A 17413-nucleotide genomic window follows, 5' to 3' on the forward strand; every position below is an offset into this window, starting at 1 on the left:
CGGCCTCTCACTGCGATTGGGTCGAGAGCTGCAGACTGTTCGACGGCTTGTCTTGACTACATGAGTACAGGATGCGTGGTGTGTCTGCCTCAACGTGCCTACAGAGTTACATTAGTAAAACCGCGCTTTCTTTTCGATTTGAAATTTGCGCGACTGTTCTCCACTAGGTGTGCCCTAGTGGAGATCAGTGGTGGCTCGTCATTCAGCCAACTACCGAAAGTGGCCCTTTAACTTCTTTAACTTCAATTTCCCTTACTTTAAGTTAAATTTTCACAGCGTAATATATTTATTACATATATTGCTGTCACAGTTTATACATAATATTTTTCTATCTGGGCCCTGCAGTTGCGGTGTTGGGCGGAGAAAGTTAGTAGAAGGTACCGGGGATGTTGACAACCTTGGGCACTAGTTTTGATTCCGATGTTTTCAAGCAGCGCATATTTCGAACATTTCCCGACCACTTTCGAACGTTGTCAGGAATGTCAATGCATACTGAAGAAACAGTGCGGTTCTCTCTGCTCGGTAAGCGCCTTTAGGCGGTCGGAAGCATTGCCTCAACTACCGTTTTCTCAGCAGAGGTTTGTACTGCGGCGACAGTGGCTGGTCAGACCTGCAGAGTACAATTGTTTGTCGCTTAATTAACTGCTGGTGCCATTCAGCCTTATTAAACCAGAGCATCTATTTGCAAAAGGAAGAAATTGCTTAGATGTACTGCAACTGTGTTACTCCTTTGTTGCGAGTGATGGGAAACTTGTTGCAGAAGTGCGTCCGGCCGTTCGCAAGTTAGCGCTATAAAGAGACGCTGTTCACTATTTACCACGCAGGCACACATTGCGTGTGTCTGCGTGTGCTCTCGTTATGTTGGGGTGAAAAATATTGTCACGATGTGGCATACCTGTTGCTAATGTGCTTTAGAAAGCATGGAGATTATTTCCTGCTCGTGACCCCATCCTCATGAAGCGATGAACGCATTTTACTGTAGAGAAAGTGCGGTTGTTCTCAACTTCACTTGGTAGGGGCTACATTTGTCGCCCAACTTAAATAAAACTGCTGCAGCGCACTGACATTGAGGTAACAGCTAAATGTGCAGCCTATGCAATGTATTTTCTTACTTTCGTCTGTCACAAATAACTTTAATGATAAATACAGACGTATTTGCCTGCTGATGTGAAACATACAAAAACTATCAAAAGGAGTTGGTACGCAGTGTGGGTATGTCACATATGCTTGTTATGCATTCTACTTTATTTAATCTTTTTAACTTTACTGCAGAGAATGTGGGGCAGGAGGATGTGGAACCTGTCATGGATGAGATTAAAATACTACGGATACGTGCTTTAAGGACTGGTGTCTCGGAGCGCTGCCTGCTGCGGCTGAGCCAGATTGTCTCTGCCAGTATCACACGTAAGTCGTATTTGGGAGGGGGGAGACATTTCTTGTGAAGTGTACATATTTCTGAGAATGTCCCAATTTTTCAATCGCTGTTTTTGTTGCCTGCAACTTCTTGGGAGGGTTGTGGAAACATGAGCAGACATTGCTGCGCTGGCTGTTGTGCACTGCAGGGGGTAGATGCACTGAGCAGCTAAACATGGAAGAATTTCTGTCCCTGACAAATTTATTTTCTTGGCACGTACCAGCACATCTGCAGAACTAAGAAAAAATGGTGGTTTTAAATGCAATGAGCAGTTAGGGTTTTTCAGCAGTAAGTGTGAAGCTTGCAGTCAAAGGGACATTAAAGGTGAATTGAAGTTGGCCCTTATTGGTGGTTTACCATTTTGACAAGGGTTCAAAACAAATGACAGGCATCAGCTGCACCGTCTGGTTTTGTATGTGCACTACGATGGCATTCTGATCTTTTGCTGAATTTAAACACAAAAGCCTATGTGGCTGAGAATTAAAGCAACTTTTTCATTGCTACTGTTGGTGCGCTTTTATTGCACGAAAAAGATGAGAACAAAAGTACCATACCACATTGCACGTACCATACCACATTGTAACCAAACAAGAGAGTTGAGGAACAAATGTGTACACCCGCATCATACATTATTATCTTGTTAAAACTTAAGGAGTTGCTGTGTAGTGGTGTGCATGATTTGAGTCAGTGGGTGGTGGCTCTTAAACTGGTTCTGTGGTGTCGAAAAACTAGTCTCTCTTAAACACATCGGATGTTGCAGCACCCACTGTGGCCAGCTCCATACTTCAGTGCATGGTGCCAGCAGAAGAAGTCCCGGAGAATGTTGTCAGTGCCCTGAGTGGTGCACTGTGTAGCCGGCAGCTGACTCTTGGAGTCAAGGTGGGTAATTTCTTGTGAAAATGGCTAGTGGTGGGGTGCATGTATTTTATTATTTGGCCCTTCCTGGATTATGAAAGCTTCATTTTTAGTTAAAGTAGCCTCTTATATGACTCAGGCCACGTTCAACTTAAGTACTCTTATTTGCCTTGGTGCATATTCTTTTGAATCCTTTATCTCCTCTTGCTTCTGTTGCATTACCAAAAATTAAATGCTACCATTTAGGATTTCTGGTACGATAGTTCAGGAAAACACGTTCGCGAGTGTTTTTTTTGAAGTAGATGATCAGCCTTAGGCTGCTTGGTGGTGTCTGACTGTGCGAGAATGGGCAGCGTTTTATGTTAAAGGACTATATAGACACCAAATTTTTGCTTGTGTGTTTTCTCCTTTCAAACGATGCATTAGACATTCGTATACATGGAGCACCCTGTGGTATTCATATATGACCACTAAATAATTTATAATTGAATTTTTTCTTGACGCTGTTTCGGTTTCGGTTTCATCGACCGAACGGCGACTGTGACGTCATGCTGATGTTTTGGTCACGTGATCCACTAGAAGAACTGTAATATAATTGCCGACAGGTCATTTTTTGTCATTCCAGGTCTTGGAAGAGGCTGGATTAAATGTTGCAGTGAATTAAAACTATACATATCAGGCGATTATGTTAGTTTTTTTAGTGGATCACGTGAGCAAACATCAGCTTGACGTCGCAGTTGTCGATGAAACCGAAACAGCATGAGAGAAGAAATTTAATTATAAATTATTTAGTGGTTGTAGGCCAATACCACCCGGTAATCCACGTATTCTAATGTCTAACGCATCGTTTGACATAAGAAATAGTGTAATAAAGTTAGGTGGCTATAGTCCTTTAACTGTCGAAGTCTCCCTGTACCCTAAATATGCCCGTATCACCAAGAAGAGACATATAGGGGATAAAAATGGCTTCTTCAATTGGAGGCCTTTTTTGTTTAGTTTAGGCAGGAAGCTGTATTATTGATGTAGGAGATTTCCCGCCATGGCCTACTGATTTTTAAAAATAAATTTTCAGTGAAGAATAGTTAGGTAACTTGGTTTGCATCTAGTATGTAAAAAAGAAAAACATGCAAAAAGGAAAAACACTTGCCCTCACATACACATGCACATCTCCTGACAACTTCTCGGTTCTCAAAAACAGCACTTAGGCTGCCGCAAAGATAACATCTTTTGGCTGGAATCTGTTATGCATGGAGTGCTAAAAATCATCATTCTTTATACTATGTATTGCTTCCACTGCCTCCTTTATTTTCCTGTTGAGCAGATAATTTTGATACACCCTGAATTTAGAATATGACCATACACTCTACAAAATGCAGACCAATATGAGAAAAAAATTATCCCTTTTAAGGATCTTAAATGCTTCCCTCCTCACACATTTTAGTGCTCCCATGTAGGACATATATGTGTGCCTTTCTGCAAGGAAGCAGAACTCAGTTCATCACAGTGGTGTAGCATGTTACAAACTGGCTGTTATTTCTAAGAAGACAGCACATCTGACCTCCCTCTCCCTCTGTTCTTCTGCAGCTGTGACCATATCTTAGTCTGCCCTTGCAGAGGCATACAGGTATTTTTCAGTTATTTAGAGTTTTTTCGAGTGATAAAGTTGCCAAATATTTATGATTTGCTGTGCAGGATGCTAAACTCGGTGAATGAAATGCACCTCGTCATCCAACTGCTCGACACGTCCACAGTGGATGCCCCACGTAAACGTCACCAGTCACGTGACTATGCCCGTCACCACAAACATGCAGCCACCATTGAGGCTGGCCTAGTTGGCAAAGCGGATATGGGGCAACACGAAGCTTTCACGCAGGAGTGGTGCAAAATGACAATAGTGCTGTGGGAATGTGGGATGGCATGAGGTTCCGCTTCAGTTGGGCTCCTAATCTCAGCTTTTGCTGAGATTAGGAGAAACTGGCAGAGTGTTTTAATGTGGAGATTGGAAGTTGCTTGCTCCGTATCTGCAACAGCTGCGCCAAGCATTTTTGAAAGGAAAGAAAGCTTAAACAGCTGCTCAGGTATGCTGCAGTAAAGACAATATAAATTAGAATCCCAATGATACGAATTTCATAGGGTCTCAAAAATATTCATATTATCCGAAATGAACAAAATCTGCATGCCAAAGCACTGTAGATGCATTTACACAGACCTGTTTATGGCCGACAGGACTTGTTTATGACCTCACGCCACTGCTTACGCCACTGCTTACTGCTAGCGGTGTGTACCACGCGACAGGCGACTACGACATCGACAGAACTCAGTGCTCGAGGGCGCAGACATGACTATCATGTTGGTATCATCCGTAGGTGCGCAGCAGAGTATAATTCTGCATGTTGTACATAATTCACTCCGGCCAGGGAATTTTACAAATTCATATCAACCATGATTTTATTGTCGAGATTCTAGTTTACAATGCATATGTTACTAAGTGCAAGCTAAAACTTATAGATATGGACTCTATAAAGTTCCAAAAAGAAAGTTACAAAGGAATTCAGAGGGTAAACATGTCAAAGAAACAAAAAGATGAACAAAAAAAAAGAATAACATTGTCAAAGGCACTGGGTGCTGTAGGACAACTGCAACAATAATTTTATATGCTAAAAACGAAAGAAATGCACTTGACATAAAGTAGTTGGTGCCATCAGTGGGAGACATGCTTTCATTTTGGATGGGATTATTGGCATAGCAGAGTAACCAACTTTTTTTTCGGCATTGCAGTTTCGAGGAAGAATGACAGGCAGGTGGCACATTTAATATAATGTGCCTTTAGTATTTTCGTGAGGTGAAGTTAACTCTCATTGTTATTTGCAGTGCTAATGAAGGCTATTAAAATTTCCTTGTAGACTTGAGATGCCTTCTAGCAGCCCACTATGTATGGTCCGTGTTAACCCTAGCATGTATGTAGAGCCCGGCAGAATGTGATATATATGATCAAGGTTGTTTGTTGTCAGAACAAAAAAAAAATAAAATGCTGCCCATTCAGCTTTGATATAACAGGCAGCACTGTCCGCTGTTACTTCTTCTGTTTCATGTGGACTTGCTGAATTGTAAAATTGTTTTTTGAAAATTGGTTCTTGAGGAAAGGAGGTGACTAAATAACTTTCTCACTTATCTGGGTGGACACCTGAAGGCGCTGTGAGGGAAGGGACAAAGGAGCAAAGGAGGGAGTGAAAGAAGGAAGAAAGAGGTGCGGTAGTGGAGGTTTCCCCAACAATTTCAACCACTTGGGGATCTTTAATGCGCACTGATATCTTGCACAGCCAATGGGCGCCTTTTGCATTTCGCCTCCATCCAAATGCGCCTGCCATGGTCAGGTTCGAACCTGGGTACTCCGGCTCAGTAGATGAGCGCCTTAATTAACCACTGAGCCACTGTGGTGGGTTAGAAAAAAAAAATGTTCTGTTCAGAGGTATAGCAAAGCTTCAGTGTTCAAAAATGTATATATTTTTTTTAAGGAATTTGCCTATAGCTGTGGTGTTGCAAAGCTCAAAATAAAGATATAGTACTGCAAATCGTCCACCGCCAGTATTAGGGGTTCTTTCATAAAACAACTTGAAGTGCAAAGGTGTCCTAACAGAACTAGTGACTGGGGTTGTCACAGGAAGCCTGCATTAATACTTATGAGTGCTTCGTGGTGTTTGGCTGCTACACGGTTCAGATAAGCATGGATATGCAGTGACCTGTACCCTTGTTTACAGAGAGGCATCCTGAGGTGGTTGGGAGCAGCGTTTCACGCCTTGGACACCAATTGCAACCGAGTGGTTCTCACAAGGGTGCTTCTCGGCTTTCTTGACACGCCTCTGGTATGCTATCAGCCTTTTTGCTTCTTTTTTCCTATGTTAAACACAAAATACTTTCGACTCCCATTGTTACCATGTGGTCATTGTCCACTACCATTGGACTTGATGCACACCAGTGATGGATCCAACGTCTAGTCCAATCCAATCAATTCGCGAACAGTGCCACCTGTGGCAACTTGAGAGCTGCCATGCCGCAGCGCACACGACTCGGCTAGCCGCAGCATTGTTTCCACTCTTTGAATCTTGGAAGCCTCCAAAAAAAAACATTTATATGATTTAGTAGCTGTAATGGTCACAAAAAGCAATTATGGGGAATTGAGAACAATTGCTCAGGCTGCATAAATCAGAAACAGTCACTCATAATAGCATAGATCAGTGATGGCTTTCAAAAATTTCGCTTGTTTAAAGGAGGTGATTTGCTGAAAAATTATGCTTGTTAAGTTTTTTAGCACTCGTCCCATTTCCAAAAGTCAGTTTGTTTGCACAGTTGAGAGCAGTTGATGAATACTCTTCATAAACTTAGCGCCTTGTTTCTGTGGCCAGGTTTCTCCACATAAAAATCCAATGTCAGCTTGAAATGAAATGTCAAAAAATGTAAACATGCTGCCACACTCTCTGTACTGACTACTGAGTTATCTCTGGTGGCTGATGTAAATAAGAAGTTCCACAATAAAATAAATCTGTCACCTCCGTGGTGGCTGAGTGGTTATGGCGCTCGGCTGCTGGCCTGAAAGACGCGGGCTCAATCCCGGCCGTGGCAGTCAAACTTCGATGGAGGTGAAGTTCTAGAGGCCCGTGTACTGTGCGATGTCGGTGCACGTTAAAGAACCCCAGGTGGTCGAAATTTCCGGAGCCCTTCACTACAGCGTCCTTCATAGCCTGAGTCGCTTTGGAACGTTAAACTCCGATAAACCAAACCAAAACAAATATGTTATTACTGTCAACCCTGCAGTAAATACCCTGAACTATGAGTTTGGACTATGCATGAGGGGTCACTGCTGTTCTTGAGAATACACAAGTTTGTTTCCCAGCACTCTGCTCCTGTGCTGTGTTCTCTCTTTCTTATGAAGACATGTACAAAGTTTAACTCTTTCTGGGCCCTTCCGCAGTGTGCAGATGCTGTCAGCTTGCTCGTCTTGCTGGCCTCAAGAAAGACTGCAACATCTTTCACAATGTCCTGCATTTCCAAGGCTTCTCAAAGAAAGGTGATGCGGATTGACACATTGTGAAACCTCAGCAAATTAGTAGCCTGAAAATAATTTGGTCTTGTGTTTAGTGATATTTTTGTGCGTGCTTGGAGTATCCGTTGAAATATGCTAGATTTCTTCGTTGCATGCATTCTGCAGTTATGCCAAGGAATCAGTTTTATGGACCTGATTTTGCAGATATTTAGCTCTTAAATCTGATGTTGCCTTATCCAGTACCTAATCTGTCATTGAACAATTATAGAAGCATAAAGGAGTATAGACATATAATTTTGGTGGCATGTTTTCTTCTCTACAATGATGTAGAAGACACTGCTATGCATGATTCACTGCGTGGTATTTGTCTACGACCGCTAAATAATTTGTAATGAATTTGTCTGCCATGCCGTTTTGGTTTCGGCTTCAACGATGGCGGTGATGAAAAAGTGTGGTTATATGTCACATGAGGCATTGAAAAATGTCGATATAATCGGTGCTTCATTGTTTTAATTTACTACAGTGCTGGAGCCAGCCTTGCTCAAGAGCTGGAATGACAACGAATGTAGAAGCAGCGATTATATTGCAGTTTTTTCATGCCTCACGTGACCTAGTAAGGGAGCAATTACTCACTGACATCCATTTGAGCGCAGCCATTTGGCTGCAAAAGAAGGCTATACAGCTTTCTCAGACCTCAGATTTAGTATGTGGCCTAGTATTACACTTTGACATCACAGTCATCGTTCAGCTGTTGAAACCAAAATTGAAACGGCGCGAGAAAGAAGTTAGATTATAAATTATTTAGCAGTCGTAGGAGGATACGAAGTGGTAATCCAGCCTTACGCATCAATACAAAGAAGGGAACACAGACCAAAAAGTTAGGTTTCTATACTTCTTTATTTTCACAGCGAAAGGACAAAGGCTCAGGGATGCCACATTTAGGTAGAAAATAGGTTTTGTTGCAGCTCTGTCTTCAAGGGCATTTTTCTGCAGAATCCTTTTATCCCATGTGGTGACGTACGAGTTGGCACAAATCTTAAGTGTGCGCTATGGTGCTAGAAGAGTGCATTTCTCTCGTAATGGGTTTTGACTGCTGCTGCTGTTTGTTGCGACTCTTGCAGCCTTCAGATGAGCTTGCCTACTTGGCCAGTGTGTTCGAGAGGTGCCGATCTGGTTCTGCAGCGTGTAACGTTGCCGAAGAAGAGGTGTGTGCACGTGCATGCTTGTGTGTGTCTAATAATGTGTTTTTTTTACTTAGTTTATTTATTGTTGTTCAGCTACTTCTAGCATAATTTTTTTTTGTCCTGGAGCAGGCACATGAATTCATGAAGAAAATAAGTTATGGAAGAGAAGTACCACATTGAGAGCAAGCAATGCAGTGCATGCAAGACTCAAACTGTGTGCCTCACAAAACATACAGGGCAGAATACAAAGCTCCAAAAACATTGCTGCGAGTGCAAAAAAGTGAGAATGCCTTGATAGAAATCGGGGGGAGTGGGAGTGTTTCCTGCAAAGAGAAATAACATGGACCAAGTGCAGCATTAAAGGGAATATTTAAAATATGTATGCAGGCTATATGCAGGGTATATGCAGGCTTTGGAAGCATCACTGAGTAACTGAACATGTGAAAATTTGTGCTTGTGAGAGTGATTTACACTCATCTGGTTGATGTGAAATGGTAATGTCCATACATCTATCTTATGTATCTCGAGTAGCATGCCAGGCCGACAACCAGGCAGACCTTTCCTGTTCCATTAAAGTTCTTCTCCTCCTCGTCCATCTTATGTATGCTGTCAGTACCAAGAAACCTTTGAACTTTGTTTTAACAGTACTATTTCTGCATTGTCGTTTTAAGTGAATCGTCAATCAACCAACTTCATTTCATCAGAGGTTACTGTGCTCAGATGTGTGAAGTGCTGCTGTTGTTGTCGGAATGTGAGCTGTTTTGCACCACTCCATTCACAGAGGCTGGAAGTTCTCGGCTTGGCTTGGCAGGCACACATGAACCTGCTGCAACAGGATCTCTTTGGCAACATCGTGTACGAGCATCGTCCAGAGGTGGTGGCTAGTCTCACTCATTATACACATAGGCGCATATATATCAGTGATGTATCATTCGGGAAATTTTTCCTTCTTCAAGATATTCGAGGAGTAAGACTTGTCAAAAGGAATTTTTACAGTTTCAGAGAATTGCAAGAACCAAAATTGTCTCGCTCTTTTCAAAGCGCCAGATATTTGGGTGTAACCGAAGGAATTTCTGGCTACAGTGGACAGAATCACCTACGTATATATAGCCTAGCAGTCATCATAATTAAAATTAAGGACATATGAAAACATGTGTCAGAGTGAAAAAGGAGACTTTATTTAAAAAAATAGAGGCATTGTGAGAGACCCTCTATTAAGGGGAGACACGGGTCTTGAAGTGGTAAAAAAATGCAAAAATTTAGATTTTTGAGAAATAGCATATTCGAATTCATTATACTGTGGAGTAGAAAGAAAACCAGCTCAAAAAACGGAGACACAGAACAGGAACACTTGTGTTCCTGTTCTGTGTCTCTGTCATTTACGATGGTTTTCTTTCTGCAATCATGTACCGACTCGCCCAGCTCACCATTCTACTGAATACTGTGAAGAACCTACTTAAAAAGTTTCATTGTCTCATTAAACCTCCAACTACTAAAAATTCGATATATTTGACGCCTCTGAAGCGCTGAATTGGTGAGCTGAGAGTAAAATGCTGCAGCACTTTGCACCCGTCGCTTCCTGCAACTGTGTCTCCAATGGCCTCCATCTTGGTGTTTTCGGAAAGCTGGTGCCCTGCCCTACATACTGGTTATTACTCATTGTTTTGAAATCCTCTTCGAACGCCCGCATTTTGCTGTTTTCTGAGGCCTTTACAGCAACCTCTGAATGGGTGGCGTGGGCACTTCATATGCCATTTTCTCAGCTTAGCAATTTTTGCCAACGTGACTTGCCTTACGGAAGTTTTCATCATGTTTCTGTGGTGCAATTTGAATTAATTTTATACCGTTGAATTCAGAAAAAACTGATATATGTAACTATACTATCTTCTTATGGCTGAGTTGAACATATGAAATTTTCTGAAAAGTGATGTCACCTAATTACATTTGGCAATTACGGAGTTTAACATTTTTATATGATGGTGTATCTCAATAACAATATAAATAGCATAGCTCTGCATTGCAGGTCTTTGGCTACAACTCCATTTCAATCTGAACCAAAAATACTGACAGTCTTACGGGTCTTACTGGAGCTCCGAAGCACCTTCCGAGGAGAGCACATCAACTCGCTTAATCATTGCATTGTGTTTTCATGAACACCTGAGCCACATAATACACTTCTGCTCGCAGCAGAGGACCCACAATCACGCGCGAAAGTTGGCGAGCCCTCCCCTGCGACTTTTCATACTCGCACCCTCCTCTGTCGCTCGCACCTGCGTATACCAGTTCAGAGGTGGCTATTGGTTAGATTCTTTCAGACGCCAAGCAGCTACCAGCCGCAGCCAATGAGCCGCTTAGCTCCGGCGGGTCGGGAAGCTCCACTTGTGGAGGTGGGGCCGATGGAGGAGCGCCAGCCTTCTAGCGTGCAAACAGTGATGAGAGAAGAAGGAAAGGCGCGAAGATGCTAAAATTCAAATTTTGACTGCAGGTAACTCTTCTACAAAGCGCAATAAAAAATTATTGCTGGACAATATTCATGATGCGGCGTGCTTTAACATCCCAGGGATACCGCTACTTTTTTAGAGCCCCTTTCAGGGCCACTTCAACGACCCGTAAGAAATTACATAATTAAGGTTTGGTTAATTTTTCATTATATGAGGACTAGTTGAGATGTATCAAAACTAATTCTAGTTTTGAAAACAGGAGGAAGAAATACATATACACGCCTAATTTGATTATGATATCTCTAATAATAAAACTTTTCATTTATAAGACCCACGTCTCCCCAAAAGGGTCTTTCTCCTTTAGGTTGTAATATTGTACTGCAGCAGATATAGTGGGTAAGGTAAGGTGCTGTGGAAGTTACTGTGGTCCTTTCTTATAGCTTATTGAGAGCTGTGGTAAAACACTGATCCTTTTGAGATTTCACTTTTCTGAACTGAAGAAATTTAGCTGAATGTGCTGTATGTACACTGTGGTGTGATATTGTCTGGTATTTTGTTGATTTTGCTTGCACGTCTCCTGGTTTTTTTCTGCCCTAGGGGTGTGGCTGTGGCAATTTTTAATGTTTAAAATTGGTAGCACAGCCTCTGAGGGCTTATGATGTCATTGCCATGGGGTATGACACACGAGCGCAAACAATGCAGATGCAGTAAATACCGTTATGAAGATCCCTGTTCTTGGGATTGTTGACTGACCTGATGAACACTCGCGCATGGCTTGCTAGATCGTGTTGAATGTCAAGCTGAAGGTTTTGATGGAGGGGCAGGATTAAATTCCCACTACACCATATCAAGATGGCTGCAATGAATGCACGCAGTTGGAATGTTTTGCTATCCTGCAGTTCTTTTTGTTGTGAACTTTGACATAATTCTGGCAGTTAGAAGTTTTTATCCACACAGCTGATTTGCTGCAATATTCATAACAGTCTGAAGTTGTTTAGGGTTATGCCTGCTGTGGTTTAAAATGCAAAAGTATATGGGTGTATAAGAGATTTCATTTTTTTTCTCTGTAGAACTTGGGACTGTGGGGTGTTGACTCAAGTACTGGCGGTGAGCAGGTTGCAGAAGCCATACAGGTGCGTTGATCATGGGTCACATTTTCTGGATGTGGGATTTATAACACTGGGCATGTGCACAGCATTGGAATGTATGCTGATAGTGAACCAGTGACAAGTGCTTGAGTGGGATGATCAGTAAGCACAGTAAATATAGAAGCAGAAAATTTCATCTGACAGCAGAGTAGAACTGTGATTCAGCATCCTGTTGTAAATTTGCTTCTTTAGTCTGAAACATCACAGCAGAAATGCCTCGGGCCTTGTGTCTGGTCTTGCTGACCTGATTTTGTGTCTCTTCCATTGCCGAGCACTTTGCTAGTGAGCATTGGGGATGATGCTCTTCACTTGGCTTCAAGAGCCTTGTTATGACAATTTTAGTATATCTTAGGAAAAGGAGCAGAAAGCAGCCATGCCGTTTTCTTATCTAGAGAGACTCTAAATTTCAATGTGAGACGACCTCGATAGAAAACTTTTTGTAGATATCAGGTGTACAGATTTCGCAACGAATGGGACTATATTTGGAGAGAAAATGAGATGGGTGTATACACAAGTAGTGTATACTGTTGTTTCCATAAAGTAGTGAGGTTCAAAGCTAAATGCTGAAACCTGATCTCCAAATTTGCAACTGAGGATTGAATTATCCTTTGCAGCACTGAACACACAAAAAAAATGCTGAAAATGGCAAAAAAGTGTGTTGCCATAGCACCCACTAACATTTTCTACCAGCAGTCCACTATATCTTTGTTTAATATGTATGCTCGTCCTTTCCTCCCGTCACTTCCCTGCCCAGAGAAGCAACCTGATAGCTTTTGTAACACATACCATTCCATGTGTTTGCTTCATTTATTCATTCATATATTTTGGATACCTTCAATGGCTAAAACATCTGTGAAGGTTAGGAGTTACAAAAATGTGATGCTGAAAAAGCAAAAATCAGTGTGTAACAGTGTGTGAATACGAAAACTGGCTCCTAGTTATACAACGGTAGTTATGGCTCCTTTGGAGCATTTTTCCTGGAGTTGTGTGTTAGTAGCCACATTCTCTGTTGTGATGCTAATGTTGTCACTCACATCAGTAGGGGTGACAGTGTGACGGAAAAATGACTAGCTGCTGCGGTGGCTCAGTGGTTACGGTGCTCGGCTGCTGATCCGAAATTCGTGGGTTCGATACTGACTGTGGGGGTCGCATTTCGGTGCAGGCGAAATGCTTGAGGCCCGTGCACTGTGCGATGTCAGTAATGTTAGAAAACCCCAAGGGGTCCAAATTATTCAGACCCCTTCACTACAGCGTTCCTCAAACCCTGAGTCACTTTGGGACATTAAACCCCATAAACCAAGCCAAGCCAGGCCAAAACAATGACTATTTTACCCTATTTGCGCAAATAACGCAAGAGGTGAGTTTGACAACTCTGAAAATTTTAAAAGAAAAATTATTACGATCATAACACAATTTCAAACTGTTCAGGCCGACTGTAGCCGAAGGCACCCACCCCCTAATAAAACTCAGACAGCACGCTAAAATATGGAATTTCTAAATCCACAACCACCTTTTCCTTTGCACTTGCACGCCGCACGCTTTGCCCCAAGGTAATTTAAAAAGATGGCTTCTTCTAACGGGTCCCAAGCCTGGGGGTGAAGCAACCTTAGAAAAGAATAAGGGGAAAAAAACAATACCTATAATCATACCTTGGTTCCAAATATAGCGCGAGGTGCATTCTGAAGCATAATTAGATGTCTACTGAGGAATTTCATGGCTCCTTTATTTTCAGTTGGTGGGATGTAAAATTTTCCACTGCAGAAAGTAGGGGCCTATGTTATCTCTAAATGTCTCTGTCTGCCGCCTTTCAGAGAGCCACGTAGCCTCTTAGTTTGGCTGGAGGCGAAATGCCAGAGGCTCGTGTACTGTGCGATGTCAGTGCAAGTTAAAAAACCCCAGGTGGTTGAAATTTCCAGAGCCCTCCAATGCGACATCCCTCATAGCCTGAGTTGCTTTGGGACGTTAAACCCCACAAAACCATAAAACAGAATCTTAGTCTGGCAGTGTGAGCCTGCAAAGATATCTCACATTCTCTACAACAGACGATGCTGAAATGCAAAGCAGTCTTGCCACCTTAGGCTGTATTATAATGAGTGAAGCAATGACTGAAAGAAGGGATAATAAACGTGCGGTGCTGTTTCTCACAGGTATGCTTCGGTCAAGATCCTCAGTGATTGAGAGTAACCTAGCTCGGACAAGATGATAACGTGAACCTATGTTTTTGGCTATTATGCCAACTTCTTGGGTGCCACCGTAGTTCTTTCCCATTTACTGTTCTCATCCATTCCTCTTCGCGTTTTTGTTGTCAAGAGATTCTGGAAAAGACACCTTTTCATGCTGCCGAGATGATGGCAAGACCAGTAATTTGCCTGCGCTGAAGTAATGAAAACTCTATTTGGGAACGATTACTCATTGGCATCCATCTGAGTGCAGCCATACGGCAACATGGAGTTTGCAGCCTCAAGTCGATGCTAATGAGTGATAGTTATTCCCTCACTGAAACCTATTCCACCTTGGGGATTTTCTCCTAAATACATTGGAATAATGAAATCATCAGGAGCTGAGCTTGTAGTCCCTTTAATGTCCTTTGCGGACGCTTTTTTAGGTTGTCCAGGGACTCCTTGATGTGCTGTTGTAATGAACGTTTTGTGTCCTGGTTTTTCAAGGCGGGTGCACTCAACCTGAAGGCATTCCTCCTGAATCCGGAAATACAAAGAGTCCTTGCCAACAACTCCAGTGGTCACCACCTGCAAGCCTACTTCGACTGCAGGTTGTTTGCGGTTCTCACGGACAGTAAGTGAGCTGTCACAAAAATGCACGAACTATGTTTTCATTTGCTGCATTAACAACTGGCGGTTCTGCCGTTACTGTGGCATGCAGAATGTCTTTGAAGCTGGCTTAACATTTTTGGAAAGGATTTGTTAATGAAACTACCTACTTTTTTATCGCCCGCTGTTCTTCTGAAAGCATTTCATATATACATAGTTGTCATAACTAGATTGGACTTACTTTATTTCAAATCATGAGAACAGTAACTCGGGTGTTCATGTCAGTATAAGCAAGATGCTGCTGCCAATAAGTGGACAAACTTATGGTAGCATTGAAAAACTTAAAGCAAATTCAAATCTTTGGTCTGTTCTTGCTGGCATCACAGCCTGGATTACATGCAGCAATCGCCTTCATCAAAACAGGTCTACTGTTGGCTTAGTGCTGAGAGGGCAAAAGGATGTATACTAGTATCAAGTGGACACTTCTTAGTTTACCAGAAAGAGGCATTTACGTCAGTGGATTTTTCTGAAGATTGTTTAACACAGATTAACAAGCCTTATGCAACCTATGCTTCATGTGGGCTAGCAGTAGTATCAGCGTAAGCAATCTGCACTGAAGGTTCCAATTCTGACAGCAGCCTAGCAAGCAGACCAAGCAGCGTTGAGTGTGCAGTGTGAGTTTGTGGTGCCATCTGTTGATGTGGAGCTTCAGGCATGAGAGTAGGATGCAGAAGCCACATGCATCACACATCTTGATGAATGGGCCACATTGGTTGCATCATGCATGGAACACTATAAATTAGGCACGCGTCTCTCTGAGAGTAGTGCAAAGCTGGCTCACTTTTATTTTGGCCACCAGGAGGCTGTGGTTGACAACTTTGAGGGAAACGATTGAGTGATTGAGGAACTGGTTATGATTATGATGGTTGCTATTCCAACTGGGCATTCCAGATTCGCTGCGTGCAAACTGATGTTAAATGCATCATAGTGATTGACTGTTACCTAATTTGTGTGAAGGCTGAAATCAAATATAACTAGCAACCTTACAGTTTTATTTCATTAAGGCAAGCTGCAGGTATCACTTAGGTTGTGCTATAACCGTAACGCTATTGTTTTTTAAGCTTTTTAACATCTACTGTAAAAAATTTGCAGGCATGGTTTTGAGGGCTTAATGAATTTTTAACATTTTCCCTACTGCACCCATGGGCTAACGATGTTTTGCGAATGCCAACTTCAAATGCTACTCTGTCGTTCTTGAACATGACGCTCCATCTGTCGAAGCTAGGAAACTACAGTTTATTTTTCTCTTGAGTTTGCTTTTTTTTGACGTTGCGCTGAAGTTTTAACTTCTTGTGGAAACAATGGAGCATAGAAGTTGAGAATGGCTGCGTCCACCAATGTGGCACATGCCCTGAAAAGCGGAAAACCTTGCAATTCTGTTGCGTCCGCGGTTGATTTTGTTAACGATCTAGGTAGCAGCGACTCTGACGATGCTGCCTCGTCATCCAAATTTAATTCAGAGGGCGAAGAAGACTTGAACAACCAGCCCAGAACATCGGTAGCTGCACCTTTGTTAGTTTATTTGTGCTAGTCGGCAGCCATTTTTAAAACAGCATTGATGTCACCGATGTTATGTCTCGTTTCTAGGGTCTTCACATGGCTTAAGCAGGATTTGATACCACCTACTCTGCAATGGTTTGCTCGACTGTTTTATTCAATGGCGTGCCTAACTACGTAGGGCCTAAAGTGATCGTTTTGTAGTGGAAAAAGTGTATGTGCTACAACTTAGATGGTTTGAGAAGTATTTGCAATTGGATAGGCAGACAATCAGTGCATTCCAAGGTTTCCTTAAATTTTTTTCTTTTTGGTACAAGCTTATCTTTGCAAGTTTTGTTCAGATTTTATCTGAAAACCTTGATTTTATTAATAAAATTTGATAAGACTTGAAACACTTTAAGGAGTTCATATTGTTACAGAGTGTTTAATTGTTTTCTTTTTGATGTATTGCATTAAACTTTACATTTTATGGTAAGATTATTCTTTACAGCTTGTCTCATTTCACAGTGGACTGGCTTTGGCAGTGTTTCTGGAATGTAATTTTTTTTCATTCATGTCACTGTCATACATTTGCTCACTAAACTGAACGTTTGTGACAGTGTGCCTACTGCTCACTTGCCCATATTGCTATCATCCAGTATTCTGGAACTCGGAGACGGCCAGCGGCAGCGAGTTCTTCAGGATGTTAGTCAGCGCAGTCAACACATGGCAGGTGAGAGTTGTCGTCTTCGTATTTTCGGAGGTGATTTTGGGCCCACATTAGTGGTTTTGCAAGTGCCTTATGCTGTGTGGAGCAATGCCTTAGGCCCCGCAGGGGCATCTGCAAAATGCAGGTGTTGGTGAGTTGCGACACCACGGGTTCCCAAGCATCTGCAGAGACATCCCCGCTGGGGGATGATGGTGAGCAGTACACCGCCACAGACCCGAGCACCCACGTTTAGCCATGCGTGGCATTGCCTTGTCCGGGGAAAAGGGGATTCTGGTGGTTGAGCCAATGCCGAGCGT

At 42.4% G+C, this 17413-nt stretch overlaps 1 protein-coding gene across 1 annotated transcript in view; it reads left to right on the forward strand.

Annotated features, from left to right (window-relative positions):
• The first annotated feature begins 406 nt into the window (after nt 1-406).
• The window catches only part of LOC144128542 (uncharacterized), a 31992-nt gene continuing 14985 nt past the window's right edge, over nt 407-17413 (forward strand). Inside the window, exons 1-10 of the mRNA XM_077661997.1 lie at nt 407-522; nt 1273-1404; nt 2175-2293; nt 6028-6132; nt 7239-7334; nt 8432-8515; nt 9276-9368; nt 12006-12068; nt 14750-14876; nt 17047-17120. Coding sequence (XP_077518123.1) covers nt 480-522; nt 1273-1404; nt 2175-2293; nt 6028-6132; nt 7239-7334; nt 8432-8515; nt 9276-9368; nt 12006-12068; nt 14750-14876; nt 17047-17120 — 936 coding nt within the window. The 5' untranslated portion in view covers nt 407-479. The remainder of the gene's footprint in view (nt 523-1272; nt 1405-2174; nt 2294-6027; nt 6133-7238; nt 7335-8431; nt 8516-9275; nt 9369-12005; nt 12069-14749; nt 14877-17046; nt 17121-17413) is intronic.

The sequence above is a fragment of the Amblyomma americanum genome, chromosome 4 (assembly GCF_052857255.1).
Source record: "Amblyomma americanum isolate KBUSLIRL-KWMA chromosome 4, ASM5285725v1, whole genome shotgun sequence".
Taxonomy (NCBI): domain Eukaryota; kingdom Metazoa; phylum Arthropoda; class Arachnida; order Ixodida; family Ixodidae; genus Amblyomma; species Amblyomma americanum.